Source organism: Pocillopora damicornis, chromosome 8 (genome assembly GCF_964200805.1).
Source record: "Pocillopora damicornis chromosome 8, jaPocDami1.2, whole genome shotgun sequence".
NCBI classification, from domain to species: Eukaryota; Metazoa; Cnidaria; class Anthozoa; order Scleractinia; family Pocilloporidae; genus Pocillopora; species Pocillopora damicornis.
This window is the reverse complement of record NC_142677.1, coordinates 15,399,902-15,418,077: the sequence shown is the minus strand read 5'-3', so window position 1 is coordinate 15,418,077 and position 18,176 is coordinate 15,399,902. Positions and strand designations below refer to the sequence as shown.

Below are 18,176 nucleotides of genomic sequence, written 5' to 3'. Positions count from 1 at the left end.
GCTTGCAGTGAGTTCTTATTTCTTTATTGTACATGGGGCACTTGGTAAAACAAAAAGTTTTTCGTTTTGATAGTTTTTGACAAGTCAAAACCAAAATACATTGATCCAAGTGATTATTTTTATCTGCAGCAGAGATATTGCAGTTGGTATTACCTGATACTGTATCACCAAGGTTCTGCTGCTATCACCCTCCAAGGTTTTTGATGTTTACTTTTTTAACATTTTTAGTCTAAGATAGACCGAGGAGCTTATTCACCTAAAAAATAAGTTCAATTTTTCTCATTTCTAACACCACCATGCATGCAAAACTGAAGCTATAGGCAGCCTCAGCTTTCAAGAATCATCCTTTTGTATCCAATTCGAAACGGACTTTTCTCCACCAAACGCTAGAATCAGTGAATTGACCACAGGGTATCCATTATCACATTGATAAAGCAAGTTTGACAGAAACTGTCGAGGAATAGGCTTTTCCAACCATAACTCTTGTACGAAAAGAGACACCAGTTCATGGACAACAAGGTCTGTGGGAAAAAATATTATCGAACATGAAGTGAATAATGACTCTAATTCACCGTTTTGCAGGGAGACGTTTACTTTTAATCAGGTGCGATTTTAAATATTCACGAAATCGTGATACAAAATCAGTTACACTTTTGAGAGGCCAATCGCGCATCATCTTAGCTGGGTTGCTTGGTCGGCGTGAAAAACGTAGGAGACAGAGGAGGCTTAGGCAAATGCGAAGTATGATCGTTTTTCCTCACGATCGTGTTTGGCGCTGAAGTTTCTCAACTTTTACCTCATACTGAAGTCGTTAATGACCCATTGAAAAACAGACGCATGACAACACGGAACTTCTGTGTTTTAAGTTGAGTAAAGGGAGTCAAGTTTCGGGGAGGTTCTTTAAGCCTAGGCCAAGAATATTTAAACGGCTCGGGAGAACCAGAAATAATATTTTATACATATTCAACACAATTAATAGGTAATATTGACCCGAAAGTCAGGTACATATATATCTTGAATCTAGTTTGTCGTAAGCTTAGAACACAGGTAGTACTCCGACCCAGAGGCTGTTTTGTGAAACAGCCTGATATCTTCACCGTAGATTGTTGTTTAACAAAAGCTTGATGATAGGTCTCAATATAAAATAATAAACATAACCTTTAGAGTAGCGCTGGTAACGATAACAAGCTTGAGGCAATCAAGTCGTTTGTGACTTTGTAATCGGTCGACTTACGTCATTCTTTATGTTAACAAAGAGTGGACGGTTGTAGTGGGTCTGTTATCCCACAGTGCTACAATCTAAGTACCTCTTTTCATCCAAATTGCAAAATCAGTTTTCTGACGAAAACAAATATCTGTTTCAGACACCAAAAGAACTGGACGTCACTTGACACCCATACTTGACCGGAAGAGCAATGCACAGGTATCAAAGAGGTCATGGGTTCAAATCCCGAACAAACCTGAATTTTTTTCCAGGCCTTATTTTCAATACTGCTTATGTAGTGTTCATTTCTGCGAAGATCGCTTTCATATTCAATACACCACTCGTTACTTTATGAGATAACGGGTGTTAGATAAATATCATACCTTGATCTTGATGATCACGGTCCTCCAAGTCACTGCAAGGATCGGGAAGCAAAGGAAAAATCACTTCTTTGAGCTCTTTAATTATGTTATTGTAAGGCTCTTTGGATACAAGCTGGAAAACTGTCGGCTGTGGTGAACTTTCTTCCTTACCCTGTAGTTTGACTCGCTGTACAGCAGCAAGCAGAACGAGACAAATCATGTTGAGTTCCTTCATCACTGTCAAAAGAGAGCTCTTAGGATCATCGCGTCTGAGATCACCGATTTGTACGGAGCTCTTTGTGTTTGTGGGTGGAACTACTCTAAAAAGCTGCAAGATAAGCTTGACTTCCGATTTCTCTGTCACCAATAGATCTTGAAGCGTAAGGTCTTCCACAAGGCATTTTTTAAACCAGCGCAGCAGCGAAGGAATGCAATTTATTCTTTGGTCCTCACCTACCAGAGGAGTTTCAAAGTTCAAGACTTTTCTTTGACATTGCGCTAATCCAAAGTGCCAGATTAGACGAACAGTGAAATGTGTTTCCACGCCAGACGGTTTCCATGTTAAGAGCACTGCTAGCAATGAAGAGAGACTTTCTGTTTTGAGATTAGCACGCCCTTGCTCGGGAGGTGCATTTGTAGTTTTTAGAACCCTGTCACACTTTCCAGACAGGTTCAAAGTTGTAAGCAATTGATTCAGCATCACCGTTTCTTGAAATTTTTCACACCACAAGCGCAACAAGCTAATAATACGGTCATAAGACAAGCCAGAAGGTTTCCCATTGGTTTCCAGGCAGGTCAAAACGGACGCCAGAAGGCGTAAATAACGACAGATACCATTCACACTTGAACACGATCTGAAAATTGAGCAAATTATGAGTTACGAAATAAATTAAAATGTTGCTGGTTAGATTACGAATGTCACTAGAGGTTCTTATTAGGCCCTTCTCTATTTTCATGATTTTATAGAGGTCGCCGTTTTAAGAGTTTTATTTGCTCAAACCTTTTGGCCTTTTTATCAGCGCAAGGTTCGCATTTGTGAGTGTTTTCTGATTATCAGAAGTCATCTTTAATTACAAGCCTTAGTTCTTTCAGTTTGATTGTCATATGCTCTTTACTGTAAACAAAAGGAAGGGAATGACTGTAGAGAGAAAAGGCCGCGATGATTTCGCGTTATTTCTTTTTTTTTTTTTTTTTTTTTTTTAATTTTTATTTTTAAATTACAAACACAATGCTTACAATACAATATGAAACACCACTTACACTAATTACAATGCTTATTTACATTACTCTACTTACAGTCACTAATAATTACACTACTTACAGTCACTAATAATTACACTACTTACAGTATCCAGCTCTATTAACAACACAATCTACTAATTATGCCATTACATACAAAAAGTACTATTTTCTTTTAACATTGCACAGTGACACATACCGGCGATGGCGACGCCCAGTTAATTCTCAAACAAAATTAAACTACAATAAACTAATAAACAAGGAAGAATATGAGATCTAAGTTTATGCATTGGTCTTCCATTCTTTTCCTTAAAAAAAGGGCAAACACAAAATTATATGAGAAATTCCCATCTAATTTGAAAATCGCGAAGCTTTCTGTTTCTTATAGCAATTATTTTTTCAACTTGTTTTTTAACTTCAACCTTATGCAAAAACAATCTAAATATTGGAGAGGTGTTATTTTTTCTACATTCCCAAATAGTCAATTTCCCTAAAATTATCAAATAATTTAACAGATCATTCCTCTGAAGTAAGCCAACCATAATATCTTTTAAAGACAAAATTAAATATTCGCCACTAAGATCAAACCACCAGACTGTAAATACGTTCCAAAAAGCTTGCACAAAGGAGCAGTTAAAGAAGAGGTGGTACAGATCTTCCGTATAGGTTCCACAAAAAGAACACTTGTCCGAATCACTTAACCCTATTTTGAACAATTTGTCGTTTGTAAACAAAATGAAATTCAATACTCTGTATTGAAACGACCAAACATACGTTTCGCTCGCAACAAGATAAGGAATAGAGAAAACTTCCTGCGCATTTGAAAGCTCAAAATCCGCTGTCAACTTTTTAAAGCCATTCGGGATTCTCGCTTTACTTGTTATCATCGTAGAATAAAACTGTTTACACTTTGCAGTATATGCATTAAAAGATTTAGACTTATAATCAAAATTCATAGGATCGAGATTACCCGCTGTGGGGATGGGGCAGGAACTTTTTGATTTCATATTAATAATAGAAGATCTCAAGGCTGTCCAAGTCAGGAAATTAGTGTTAAGTCCTTTTTGCTTAAAGAATTCATAAGAACGCACATTGTCAACATCGAACTGTAAATCATTCAAATAAGTTATGCCCTTGTCAAAGTATGTTTTATAAAAAACAGGTTTATTATTAATTCGTATATCCTTATTATTCCAAATTACATTTTGAGAATAATTTACATCAGAAAAGGAGCATCTAAAATCCGCCCACCATCTTAGAAGCTGTAAGTAAAACTTACTAAGACTTAAGTCAAGATCATTTACATCATAGTTACATCTAAAAAGAAAACATCCTCCGTATTTTTTTAAGTTGTATTTGAGATAAGAAATCCAGGGCCCTTCCTTCTCATCTATGAGACGCGGAATCCAGGACAATCTTAATGCTTTAATATGTAGCTCAAGGTCTGTGAGATTCAGTCCACCATTCTCTAAAGTATTTATCACAGAAAGCCTTGTGACTTTATCAGGGCCTTTCCACAAAAATTTGTAGATCATTTTCTCCATCTGTTTAATAATTTCGGGTGGGGTTTCTATTATTGAGGAAACATATAATAATTTTGGGATTAGGAAAGATTTAATTATTGTTACTTTGCCAAATAGGGAGAGACCTCTGAGTTTCCATAAATTAATCATTTTTTGAACTTCATTTAATCTATCCTGGAAATTTTGTTTTATAACTTGTTCTTGATCACAGGAGAAGTGAATACCTAAGGTCTTAACACCTGTACACCACTCAAGGTCCAGAGGTGTTTCTAAAGAATTTTTGTTTTTTCCAACCCACATAGCTTTGGTTTTAGAAAGGTTCATTTTTAAGCCAGAACATTTTTCGAAGTCATTAAGGATTTGTATTACTTTTTCGACTGATGAAATATTTGCTAGAGTAGCTGTCATGTCGTCGGCGTACAACAGAGACCTAGTTTCATCTTCCCCGATTTTTATGCCTTCAATATTCTCATTTGTTCTTATAGATATCGCCATAATTTCAATGGCAATTAAAAATAAATAAGGCGACAGAGGGTCTCCCTGCCTAACACCCCTTTCTAGTTGAAAAGGAGAAGAGAAAAAACCATTATTAAGAACACAACCTGAGAGGTTATTGTAAAACGTTTGAATCCACTTCATGAAGGAGGGTCCGAAATTAAAACACTCTAATGCTTTATAAAGAAATTCATGTTCTATGGAGTCAAAAGCTTTTTCAAAATCAATAAACAGTAAAACACCTGGTAACTGTAGTGATTCAGTATGAGCGATAATGTCTAAGATTGAACGAGCTGTTTCCCCAATAAACCTACCCTTCATAAAACCGGATTGATTTGCATGGATTACAGAGGGAAGAACATTTTTTATTCTATTTGCGATGACCTTAGTTGCGATTTTTGAGTCGACATTAATCAACGAGATTGGTCTCCAATTTTCCAAAAACATCCTGTCCCTTCCTTTTTTGTCGATCAAGGTGATGATCGCCTGCTTTTGAGAATTTGACATTTGCCCTAGCTCAAAACAATGATTAAAAACTTCAGTCATTAATTCACCAACAGAATTCCAGAAAATTTTATAAAATTCAAAAGGAATTCCATCATTTCCAGGCGTCTTCCCCGTGTCAAAGGTATCAAGTGCTTTAACACATTCCTCTATGGTTATTTGACCCTCGCAGCTTAATCTTTCCTCTTGCGATAGTCGTGGAATATTCGAATTTCCAAGAAAGTGATGTAATGAGTCAGATTGGTCTACCTTCAATTTGCTACTATATAAGTTCTTGTAATACTCCGTAGCGGAATCCAATATTTTTTGATAGTTTTTAGTAATGACTCCACTTAAACAGAGCTTTCTTATGTGTTTCCTGGTGTAATTTCTCTTTTCTAAACTCAAAAAATATTTAGTACTCTTTTCTCCGTATTCATGCCACCTCGCCCTGGCACGCACAATTAATCCATTAGCCTTTTCCTCATAAAAATTTTCCAAGTCCGCTTTGCATTCATCAAGAATTTTTTCGACCTCCTCACAGGGGGCCTGCTGAAACTGTGCTTGAGCAATTTGCAATTTTCTTTGCAGCATTTCTTCTCTCTCCCTTTTGGTCTTAGCTACTTCTTTTGAGTAATTTATGCAAAAGAGTCTGACTTTATATTTAATCCAATCCCAAGCAACTCTCACATCTGAAAATTCCTCCCCCTCTTTTTTCCATTGGTCTAGCTTTTCTTTCATCTTTTGAACAAAATTTTCATCAGTCAATAAGGAAGTATTCATTTTCCAAAACCCCGGGCCTCGCTGACATTCTTCGATTTCCTGTAGATGTAAGAAAATTGCTGAGTGATCAGACCTTATTGCTGCAATGATGTTGACATCTTTAATCAAGTCCTGAAGTGAATTTGAGATGAGCCAATAATCTAATCTACAAAAAATAAATGGAGATTTTTGGGACCATGTAAAGCTTTTTGCTTGGGGATTTTTTACACGCCATACATCATGCAAATTAAATGTTGTTTGTATTTCTTCAATGCGTTCAACAACTTTCTTCCTTAATACCAGTATCCCACCTTTTTTGTCCAGTAGCGGATTAATGGGACAATTGAAGTCACCACCTATTATTATTTTATCTTCATAAGCGAGACCTTCTTTCCTTAGAACGTCAATTAAATGATCATAGAATTGCACAGCTTGATTATCATTGTTTGGACCGTAAACATTCACTAAAAAATATTTTTCATCATTGATTTGAACTTCAATACTAATATATCTCCCATTGGGATCAATGACTTTTTTAATTATCTTGCAATCAAACCCCTTTCGAAAGAGTATTGCAATACCCCTTGAACCACTACTCCCATGAGCGAGCTCCAGAGGGGCACCCCATTCAGCTTTCCATTATTTCTCATTGTTTCCAGTTGAATGCGTTTCTTGAAGAAAAATAATATTTGCATTTTGTTTTCTGCACCATGCAAAAATTGCGCGTCGTTTCTTAAAATTGCTCAAGCCTCTAACATTTAATGAAAGCATTCTAAAATCACTCATTTCTGCTATGATTTTTCTTATTTGGTACGGAAAAAACCTGGAAGACCATTTGCCTTATAACACACCTTTGAATAATTATTTGCATCGCTCTACACAAAGAAACGAAAACACTGACACAAAAATATAAACACATAGTAAATAATTTAGCTTGGAAAATAATATCAAATTGTAAATTTTCATCTTTCCTCCTGAAGGAGTGTAGCATCCTTTCTCTCCCCTTCAGCCGCACTCGCTCCAAACCGATAAATATTAACTTAATAACATGATTGACAGTAATTATGGCTTCCTATAAATGTATTTTATCATTTGTAAAAAAAAAAAAAAAAAAAAAAAAAAAGATTAACAAAGAGCGGCCTTCGAATTCGTGAAATTAAATGAAGAGCTAGATAATTCATCTTAAAATATTGTAGACAGTTCTAGAGCAAAGATAGTATATTTGATAGTAAAGCAATACGCGATCAAGTCCAGTAGTCGGTTTAGCTGGTGTTGGCATTTTCAGCTTGCAGGTAGAAGGACTTAAGTTTTGACTCACCATTCAATTTAAAAATGATCCTGGCCGGTACGCTCCAAGGAATATAGGCGAATTGGACATCTTCTCGACTACGGATTTCATTCAGGTGCCTCTCTTTAAGCTTTTTGCGCTGCTCCCTCACAGATTTTGATACGTCGTCTGAAATGTATAGATTTGCTTCATGGAAAGGATTCTCTCTTAACTTAGAGGCCGCATTACGCAAGATGTATTCCTTGGCGGTATATTTTAATAAATATACGTGAACTGGCCTAGGTAGAGTTGCACCACTTGTAGGACTTTGCCTTTGTTTGATATTTGTGCGGTGGGCCCGCATTACTTCTATCTCCTCTAGGCCCCTGTGTTTCGTCAAGATCGAAGTTACAAGCGCTAAGCAGGACGAGTCTTTTTCGGCACCTTCTGGAATGTTCCAAATAACAATATTATTTCTCTTAGAACGATTCTCCATTTCTTCTAATTTCTTCTCAAGTAGTTCCACTTGTACTAAATCAGCTTTCTTCTGCAAGGTTTGTTTCACTGCTTCCATTTCTTGGTTCATCCCTTCTAAACCTGCGGATAATTCGCTCGTTGTAGTTTCAAGCGTTGTCAGCTTCGTTAAGATAGTATCATGGCGACTTTGGCTCGAAGCTTCCAACTTATCGATTTTTTCTGCAAGACTTTTCACCAGGCGACTCAGCTCCGCAACGTTTTCCGCCGACATGGTAGACTGAACTTTAAGCTTCTTTCCTGAGCGCAGAATACTCATACTAAAAACTTTGAAGCCATTTTAGATACTTTTCGAGCAGAGCGCGGAACGGCACGTCTTACTACCTCGAAGCCATGCCCAATCTCCATTTCGCGTTATTTCTGCGTGCTTTTGCAGAAGAAGCCAAAGGCATTTTGAACGATCCTCAGCTTTTGAACCATTTTAAGCCTTTTTTGGAACAACAGAAACGAATGGCTTCTAAAAGACGCATGGGCAATGATTGATATTTAGTTTACGATGAAGATAGTATTACCCTTCTGCACGCCGGGTAATTTATGGAGTGATCATAAAACCTTCGATTTCAGTTTTGTGATACGAGTTAATAAATAGTCTCAATCAGTCACAATTTTTGTCTTTACCTGAGTTGCTCGAGAAGGGTCCAGCACACTAATGAGCATTCTGGAGCCAAGTTTGGAGGCCGTCGAGGTTTCTCCTCCTCGGTAACATGTCCACTCTCTTTGTCAGGAGACTGTAATGTAAACCAAAGGGTGTGTAGCAAGTCCAGACTTGTCTGAAGTCTTGCAGAGCTATTAAGGGAAACAGAATATTTTTCGTTAAAAAGATAAAAAAAGAAGATGAAAACTGTCAAAGTCTTATGAGCCATGTAAATCATCATATGTTTTCTACATGCATGGTTGTGGGTATCTACAGAATCGAAGTAGAATGGAAAAGGACAACAAAAATCTGAAGTATATGACTTTCGTTCCAAATATCCTTTAAATTGCTGCAATTAAAACAAAGAAAGATTCGCAATAAATCGACTCCAGCGGCCTTGACTTCACTCGCAAAGACGTTGATCTTAAACGAAAAAAAACTTAGTTTTAAACGGCTAAGAAACTTAGCTTTGTCTGGCATACCTTCTTGTTAAAACTCAGTTGTCACCGCCGAGTTTGTAACCACGACGCACCACTTCCTACCTAAGACTCCATGTCCACGACCCATGGTAATTTGAGTTACTCCGGACAAAGAGTTGAGCCCCAACCACTGTAACACCGTATCTCCCACAAATATCAAAGAGCTCTTCAAATTGCATAGTTTACGTACTTTCGACAAGTTTTCTCAAAGTTGTCACAAAAAAAAAAACACATAACCCCATCAGTTCTGTTTCGTCTTCCCTCTGTTCAAAGTGTTAAATCAGAATTGAAGGCTGAGGAAATGAGCCATTTCGGAAGATAAAGCGATCTCCTTTCTCAAAACAACAAACTATAAATTCTCCCGACCGTCTGCCGTTCGTTTCTCACAATTTTAGATCGGGGTATTTGGTGCTAAACCAAACATTGCTGTTTTATATATTTTTTTCATTTTTCATTAGCTTTCTGCTAAAAAATGCAATACAAGGCAAACCGTAAACTAAAGATAGGAATACCTCTTATAACACAGAGAGTGAATCCAGGCGACGATGCCATAGTTTTTGGTGAGATCATATGCAGCCGGTTGTATCTTCAGAGCTGAGAGCAACAACTGAGTGACCAACGTCTACACGAATAAACGACAACATTCCATTAAAAATTTTTAGCATCTATATTCCGAGTTTACAAATTTTGTGACGCGTTTGTCCTCAGCTTATGTGATAAACATGCCCCAGATTCTCTAGCCACTCATCTCCGTTATTTAAAAATGAGTTCAAATATGGGGTAAATTACATATTTGTAGATATGTCCAAAGTTCGCTGAGTAAAAAATTTAAATAACCATTTCCTAACATTCTACTACACAAAGGTGATAGAAAATGGAAAGCTATCAATTTCATAAGAGCTTTTAAACCTGGGCTAAAGATTTACATTCATTTTTTCAAATCCAGTAAGTCTTTTGATGTCTCTTTACACGAATATTCTCACCTGTGAGCGATGATCACTGACCGGTGAATCGTGATAGCTCAGTGCCAGCTCTATCACGTGACGCCGTTTGTAAAGATAGTAATCAGGGCTGTCCTTCATACCATCCACCAGGAGCTGTAGCATCCAGGATCGCTCGGTCGCGTGCTAGAGAACGAAGAATGGATACTCCCTTGATAAGAAAGCGACTATTTACATGTGGTACTCAGCTTAGTCCGTTTGCAGCCATCGTTTTGTGAAAGCTGAGCGAAGAAGCGCGAAGCGAGCATGCGAGAACGAGTGTAGAGAGCCAGAAACCACACCTGTTCCGTGGTCTTCGATTTCTTTAAATACACTCTTATTTAGCCTGCTCTGGACTATGATCTCAGGGAAATATGTTTAAATCTACCAGCGTTCTATCTCAAATGCTTGGCAGGGGGCGTAACCTTTTTGAAAGTTATTCAATTAAAACTCAAACCTGCCATCTTGTTTAGTTTTGAACATCTACTGGACTTATATCGAAAAAATGAGATCATAATCCCCCAATTTTTATGCGTGATAATTGACTCGGGCTCCGCTCTCATCAATTGTAACGCGATGGAAATCTCCTACCAAAACTCTGATTGTTAATTGTTGATGCAACTTCAGGAGTGTTGCTTGCTCCTCAGAAAATAAATGAAGACGATATGCTAACACTCATTCGTACAAACGAGGGAGAAGGACATTATAAGAGGCAAAGTTCTTTCTTAAGGACAGAATACAATTGAACGATGAGGACCGTCAAAGATGGATGTTCCTATCCGGATTCCGGCTCTCTGACTTCTTAGATACCGCCCCCTCCATATTTTAATTTCTCATGCAATACCCTCTCGTGAAATCGTAAGGCTTTTTGTGACAGTTCTAGTCTTATTACATATTTTCCGCAAGGGGAGTCTATTCTGTTATTTCTTTGGAATTCGGGTCACTGTTGTAGTTAAAAGTGTTCCTACCTGCATAGTACTGCTGTTGAACATGTTGTAAAACAACGGTAAATCCTTCAAATCCAAAGCAGGTCTCTGGAGCAAAAAGCTGTTCATCATAATGTAGAAGGGATGCTCTGTGCAATACAAATGAAACAAAATAAGCCAATCATTTTTTAGCGTAAGAAAAGCTAATACGTCAACAATGCCTAGTAAATTAGAGATTTTGGGGGTGCACATTTAATATTCCGGTCGATCGACACGTGTTAGAATCTCAAGGCCCCTTTGTCAGACGGTTTTGATAGAAGTTTACAAAAGACTGACCTGGTTTCAGTAGAATGAGAGCCACACGAGCCAAAAAGCATGTCATCAACGAGGACAAGCGGCAATACTCTTCAGTAATACTGTTCTTCAAATACGTCAATAGATGAAAAATCTGAGGAAACAGATGTTCATCACAGTTAGTGCACTTTTCTTTGAACATACCGGTATTTACTCTTTGAGTGCGTTAATTAGAAAGTATGTATGTATTTCCTTTTTCAGCCTGTAGCGTAATTTCCTGTATTCTCTTTCGAAATAACTTTCATTCTTGGGAAAGTCAACTCTCGAATCTCTCTTTGTGTCTGTCTATCTGTCTGGCTGCTTGCTTGCCTTTCTGTTTCCCTTTCTGTTTCTCTGTCTGTCTGCCTGTCTAGCTCACTGTCTGTCTCTTTCTGACTGTCCATCTAAGTGAGAGAGTGCCAACCTGTTTTTTCTCCCTGAATCTTACGCCGTCAAGATGCATCATATATCTGCTGAGCACATGATACCCCGCTTTCCTCATGTTTCCATCACGTGAGGACAGGGCTGCTACTGATAAACCTAAGCATCCTTGCTCCACAAACTTCCGACAGTCGACTTGAAAATCTAGCAAACAGAACCAAAGATCATTAAGAAAGTTAGTGAAGCTCGATAACAAAATGCTTCGATGGCACTCTTCAACGCTCACTACTGAACAGTTATCGCGCGCTAAAACAGCGTTGCTTGTGATTCTTTTGTGCTTGGGTATCACACGTATCATCGGTAGCTTGAATTACTGAAGAGCATTCGCGAAGGAAATATCGAGTGTCGTAAAACCAAAACCAAAACCAAAGTAATAACAGCAACTATACACATGAAAGTAACAAATCACAAAGAGCCCCGAAGAACTCAAGGTAACAGCAAGCAACCTGCTTCAAGCGAAGAAGAACTCGAGCGTAGCGATTGGTTTTAGTTGTTAATCTAAATGCTTGAGAGACTGGCACGAATTTTCTGGATCAATCGCAGAGCGAAGCGACGTAAAGCCAAAACAATCCCGGATTCCTTACGAAACACAACATAGAAATTTCTTTACTTAGCAATACCCAAAACAACTTTACTTACTTGGAGCAAGAAGACAGCTGAATAACGGGAGAAGGAAACAAGGGTCATAAAGATCTCGGAGTCCTTCACAAGCAACTTCCATCTGGACTTGAGGCTGAAAAGAAATGGATGAAGACAACCTGACCTTCCGATTTAAAAACGATTTCAGTGCAATGCGTAGATCAGGGGTTCGCATTTTTCGGCCGCTTAAGCTTGTGCCAGGCTATCGGTCACCGTCACTCTCCTTAACCTTTCCCCTCCACTTCCCACGTTTTTTCCTCGTTCTCTTAAGGTGATTGCCTAAAACAAGACTAGGGTGGATTTGGAACAGGGGACTTCCGAAACTGCGGGAGGGGGGAGAGGGGTAGGGATCCCAATCTGTCAAAATACCGGGTTTGCAATACGCTATTCGCCTAACTAGTCGCAAGTTTTCGTATAGTTGGATTAAATATGATTGCACATCACAACCAGGTACTGTGAAGTCACAGCCATGGATAACGTTCAGGCTAGAAACCTTGCTAGAGGAAAAATTGGGACAATATTGTTAGCCGTAGTAAAGAACTTCAACTGTAAAAAAAAGATCTAGAGATTCAAGTATGGTAGATATTTCTATGTCGTAACCGAAAGTCATCATGTAAGTCATGCCATGCCATGCTGACGAGGTTTCGTACAGCGGTCTTTCATTTAGTGTTGTGAATGAAACTTGGATGTTCACAACAGTCAATCAGAATGATTGATCAGAATCAGCCAATGAGAAGTCAAAGTAAAGACAAACAAATCAACTGAGGCGCAGGAAACTGACGCCATTGAACAAGTTGTCAGTACTTTCGTTGCCTCGCTGGCCACACTGTAGCTTTCTCATACCATTTACCTTCCCAAAATTTCATGAAAAAGAGTTCAATTTGCCAAAAAAAATCCTACCTGTAAAAGCCTGCCCTGAGGAAAGGACACCGCTGACTGGAACATTTTGCTGGCAGCCATTTGTTCCATCACTTCAGTGACAGTTGGTTGTTGCAGTAGGGATGGACCCAGGCTCTTGGAGACTTGATGATGGCGCGCAGCAGCTGGGCCCCAGAGAAAAGGTCTGTCAAGAAAAGGGTGCTTAAAGTAAGCGTTATTTTAAAGAATTACATTGTCAATGTGTCGAATCCGAAAAGTCTCCTGCTTCACGTAGTTGCTACTATTTCCATTTTCCCAATAATCGTTTTCACCGGTCACTTAGTATAAGACCAGGTTTCAAGGAACTGGAGTCAGCATTCTGTTGAAAGAACACGCCCTGGATGCTTATTGTTACAGATATATTATCTTTGGATTTTTAATCTGGAACAGAAAATGTACTGTGGTGGCACATTTGCGTTATCTGTAATCACCTTTAACGCGCTAGACTTTGGATCGAGAAGTCTGGGTTCGAGCCCTAGCCGGGTCACTGTGCTTTCTTATAATTCTAACAGTGCGGCCTCTCCATCTAAGACTACAGATAGGTACTAGCAGACTTTGAAGGAAACGTTGCCAGGAGTGGATCCAGCAATCCCAAACTTTGATTCCGAAAATGCAGATTTTTACCCTTATCCCAAATAAACCAAGATATGTTTTAGGACAAGTAACTCTTAGATACTTCATAATGAGTGGTAATATAAGACCCTGTGTTCGGCAAGAAGTAAAAAATGCCCATGGGTCTGATGAGGAGGACAACAGTGTATTGAATCTTTGACATTAATCGAAAGCTCACAGCGGATCCGTCAGTTTTCATTGCGATAAACTGTGGCAATAGCGTATTGAATCTTTGACTAAAATCAAAAGCTCATAGCGGATCCGTCAGTTTACATTAAGATAAAATGTGGCGACAGTGTATTGAATCTTTGACTATAATGTATTCTTATTTATTCGGAGTTACACGAGGATTACCTGTAGTTCCTAAAGGATATGTGGTTTTTCTCATACAAATTCATCAGATACAAAATAGACTGATCTGGAAACAAAAAGCAGAAACATGCTAAACTACGGTGATACAAAATCCATTTTCCTCACTCAAAAATGAGCTCTATAGTATCGGTGACAGTCATGTACAATGTACACTAAGGCATGACTGGGCAAAAAAATGAAAATCTATTTCTAGAATATGTCTTTGAAAGCTTGCTTGCCTATTAAGAAACATTATCAGGAAATGGGAAAAAAAGGAACTCTACGGCAAGGCAAGAGATACGACGAAAATAAATATAATTTTTTTGTTTTCTTAACTAGTTTGAATTTATTTGAACAAAAGTGGAACGGGTCTGTAACACCGACATAAAAGAAAAGTAATCTGGCAACTACTGGCGCGATTCTGGAAAATTTGGAAGTGGACAAAACGAGACCAAAGAGGTCAATGAAATCGGTGAGGTAAAATTATCATTCCTTTCAGTAAAATTCTTGAATTTCCACCAAATACTTGAATTTCCAAGATCTGATTGTTAATTTCCCCTTCTAGCTGCCACACATTTCCTTGTAGATTAGCTATGAGAGTTTGGTGTTAAGGTCAAGATAACAACTTCTACCTGACGAGTTTGAGAATTCCCCTTGCATGTTTGCAGGATAATGTAGGTACATTATAGGGAGAAGTTACACGTTAATCACTTCTGGAAGTTAAAGTGCTAAGAAGCCTGGTCATTGTGTGAGTTAAACAGCTCTAACCTAGTTTCCAGGTGTTTCTTAGTCAAACCAGTACACAGTACGTCACTTCGTATTACGGTTTCATGACCTGATTTGGTAAAATGACATCAGTGAAGGAACAATAAATATAAAAAAGACCAAGTGTGTGCACCTGTGGCTGACAAGGTCGCCGAATATGCTGCAAACAGCACAGGAAGGTGTGAGGACTTGCAGCAACTAGGACTTAGTTCTACAATCGTGACCATCAGATCTGCCAGCTTTTCTGTGAAAAGCAAAAAAAAAAAAAAAGGAATTACTGCCCATCAATCCATCAATTAATCATTCACTCAATTGTTTAAACAATCCGTCAATTCGCCCGTTCCTCGGTCAATCTCTTAGACACATTTAAGCGAATACATGGCTGCAAATCAATTTAAGGAGTTACACAATGGTTTATGCCTAGAAAGAACTTTTTCCAGATATGCACAAAAAAAAAAGAACAAATTTAGTGAGATATGTAACTTAAACGCAACATGCAAATAAACTAGAACAAGCCCCTAAAAAGAAAAAGAAAGGAAAGACTTTGAGATAAACCCTTTCTACTTCCAGCAAATCACTTACTCACTCAACCCAGTCTTTACCTTTCGCATCCATGTTCTTATCAGTGGTAAGGAGGATATCCAAGAACTGAGAATGACTCAACACCATTTCATACAAAGTGTCCAGGGACAAAAGTCCATAAGGAAGACTCTCTCCCTTGTCTTGTTTCTTGTAGATGACCTTAATAGTGCAACTCAAAATTCGAAGAACTTCGGAACTTTCAAATTTATACCTGAAAAGCAACCAAAAGAGTTAAAGAACTTGACTCAAGAAACTTGAGTATGGTATGCAGAGAGCGGTTATCATGCTTGATAGCGTGCTCCGTTCACCTGCAAAAGACAACCTCTAGGACAAAGATAGGAATAGATTATGTCTTCTTTAGATTGATGTAATAAAACTTTGTAATTCTTCCCAGCAAAGACGTCTTGCTTGTTTATTTGTGCACGTCTTGATCTGTATTCCTCCCGGCCGTTTGCGCTATTTTGTTCAGATTGTTCGGAATAAGACCGGCAGTAAAAGCCCGCTTCTTCGGTACGACGATCTCGTGCCGCATCTAAAGATCGCCCAATCTGTTCACCCTTTTGAAATGGTATTCTATAACTACATGTTCCGAATGGCTACGGTAACCTTGTCCTGAATACAATGAGACCCACAGAAAACAATGATAGGGTGGGGGTGGGGGTGGGGGGAGAAGGGAGTTAAATGCTATTGTTGTCATCGCAATGTAAACACGCACATGTAACTATGACAACAATTTCGACAACTTGAGTAAAACAGGCAAGGACCAACATGGTGAAATCAGGTATACTCTTTATGATTTTTAGCATTACCTTAACGAGTTAGTAACAAAGTTCTTCCAGGTTGTCAAGCAATCTTCATTCACGATACTGATGCTGACTGTATTCTGAATAACAAGATAAAAAAAACAAAAACTTATGACTTCAACTATTTCTGTTGCTCTCTCTCACAATCTACACTGATAACTCCAACAACTTGTTGAGTGTTCTCTTTTCTCTTTTAAAATCCTGAATGAAAACATACCTCGCAAATCCATCCCAGAGAATCCAGAGAATCCTCCATAACTTGTTCATTGTCGCTGTTTGTATCTAATTGAACCGATAATCTTCATGTTAATAAACCTTCACTAGCAATTTGCTGATAAGTAAACTGGAAAATTTGACAATTTGCGATGAGGAAATAATAGCTTTTTACCTGTTTTAATTAGATTGCTGGACAAGAATTCCATACAGGCAAAACAAAATTTGCTGATAATATTCACTCCATCTTCATTGGTAGAAAAGTTGCGATATTGGCTTGTTAAAAGTTGGCGACAAATTCTCAGCTGGTATCTGGAAAAAAAATGAAACCTTAAACTCTTATGAAAAGATTGAGAACAAAACCTTCCGCGTTTATCCTTTCAATTCTCGTTAGCCGCAGAATAGGCCATTTTACAGTTCTGTGCTCGGTTGCCAAGTCTTTGATTTGGAGTTAGGCCGAAGGCGATCTTTTTGTGATAAAGACCAGTATCTAGTTAACATGATCACAAAGTAATTTACATTTGAAAAGCAGCAAGGTTTGTATCATAACAAGGTCAACCTTAGCTTCACTTCTGTTCAAAGGCTTGGCAACCAAGCACACTATTGCGACTTCACATGCCTGTTTTAAAAATTGAAACACTCTTTAAGTCAATCAAACATTCATTAATTTAAAGAACTGCAAACACACCAATTACTTCTTCATACGAGCAACAATACCTAGAGAGTTTTTTTTAAACTTATACCAATTCGTTTGAAATCAATTTTGCAATCTTACTTATTATAAGACAAGAGGGGATGAGTGATTAGAAGTGACAGAGTTACATGTCAACTTACGGCTAATTTAAGATAAAAAATTAAATTATTGCTCCTATTTTTGTAAGCAAAACAAGGTCACATCGTTTCCATCTCAAAATTTTATAATGTTCATTATAATTTGAAGTGGTGTGCTGTAAAAGTGCGAAGTTGAACCAAGTATCTAAAATAAGAAAAATGCTGAATTAAATTTCTGTACCTGTCCCACAAAGAAGCTCTTGTCAAAAGTCCGTTGAGCTGTTTCAAAAGATTGTTATCTAAAGGAGAAATCAAAACAGGACATTTTTTTATCACATAGTAACAACGGGCGAATGTCGTTTAACAAAAATATTACTTTGCCTTAAACTTGTACCCAGAAAGTTGAAAGGAAATAAGTGCCTTTCACTTTAGCAATGTTGACTTTGTTGGCTCATGAAATATTTAATTTGTATGGCGCGCGCATGTGGCAGCCGTCACAACAATTTGGTTATTCAAAATATAGAGATATGGAACATTCGCACTACTAACGTGCACGACTGAACGTAAGAGCGTCGACAAAAGACACAACACGAATTAAGAGGGAACGTAAGGCCTCAGTGAAAATGACGAGATTTAGTACAGCTATAAAAAGTTCGGGAGAGCATCGACGAAAATCGCCAAATTTCTTCGTTTGTATATAAGGCCTTGCACGGAATTCGGAAGTCTGGGGTTTGATTCTTCTTGGAAACTCAGAATTTATCGCTGTCTTACGTTACGACGTTGATACTGTCGCGGAAATAAGAAAACTTTGTCGTTTTTGTAGCTGCGTTCAATCCTGAACATAACATTCGCGTCAGATA

The 18,176-nt window shown here is 38.1% G+C and overlaps 2 protein-coding genes across 4 annotated transcripts in view; both read right to left on the bottom strand.

Moving 5' to 3' along the window:
• Positions 1-2: 2 nt before the first annotated feature.
• The window catches only part of LOC113675887 (nucleolar pre-ribosomal-associated protein 1-like), a 41,752-nt gene continuing 23,578 nt past the window's right edge, over positions 3-18,176 (bottom strand). For 2 of the 3 annotated variants that reach the window (XM_089214877.1, XM_027192493.2), the window contains 17 exons: positions 17,558-17,615; positions 16,721-16,857; positions 16,550-16,614; positions 16,339-16,412; positions 15,550-15,740; positions 15,081-15,191; positions 14,186-14,249; positions 13,202-13,364; positions 12,302-12,395; positions 11,646-11,806; positions 11,225-11,336; positions 10,931-11,037; positions 9,966-10,109; positions 9,495-9,604; positions 8,488-8,655; positions 1,588-2,420; positions 3-521 (listed from right to left, as the gene is read on the bottom strand). In XM_089214877.1, the coding sequence (XP_089071003.1) occupies positions 334-521; positions 1,588-2,420; positions 8,488-8,655; positions 9,495-9,604; positions 9,966-10,109; positions 10,931-11,037; positions 11,225-11,336; positions 11,646-11,806; positions 12,302-12,395; positions 13,202-13,364; positions 14,186-14,249; positions 15,081-15,191; positions 15,550-15,740; positions 16,339-16,412; positions 16,550-16,614; positions 16,721-16,857; positions 17,558-17,615 (2,780 nt within the window). In that variant the 3' untranslated portion in view covers positions 3-333. Of the gene's footprint in view, positions 522-1,587; positions 2,421-8,487; positions 8,656-8,985; positions 9,605-9,965; positions 10,110-10,930; positions 11,038-11,224; positions 11,337-11,645; positions 11,807-12,301; positions 12,396-13,201; positions 13,365-14,185; positions 14,250-15,080; positions 15,192-15,549; positions 15,741-16,338; positions 16,413-16,549; positions 16,615-16,720; positions 16,858-17,557; positions 17,616-18,176 lie in introns of all 3 variants that reach the window. The other variant, XR_016189286.1, reaches the window with a different exon arrangement.
• On the bottom strand, positions 5,925-8,220 carry LOC149041606 (uncharacterized). The gene is made up of 2 exons (XM_089214893.1): positions 7,387-8,220; positions 5,925-6,128 (listed from the first exon to the last, which is right to left on the bottom strand). The coding sequence occupies exons 1-2, from the start codon at positions 8,126-8,128 to the stop codon at positions 6,067-6,069; spliced, it is 804 nt and encodes a 267-aa protein (XP_089071019.1). The 5' UTR covers positions 8,129-8,220; the 3' UTR covers positions 5,925-6,066.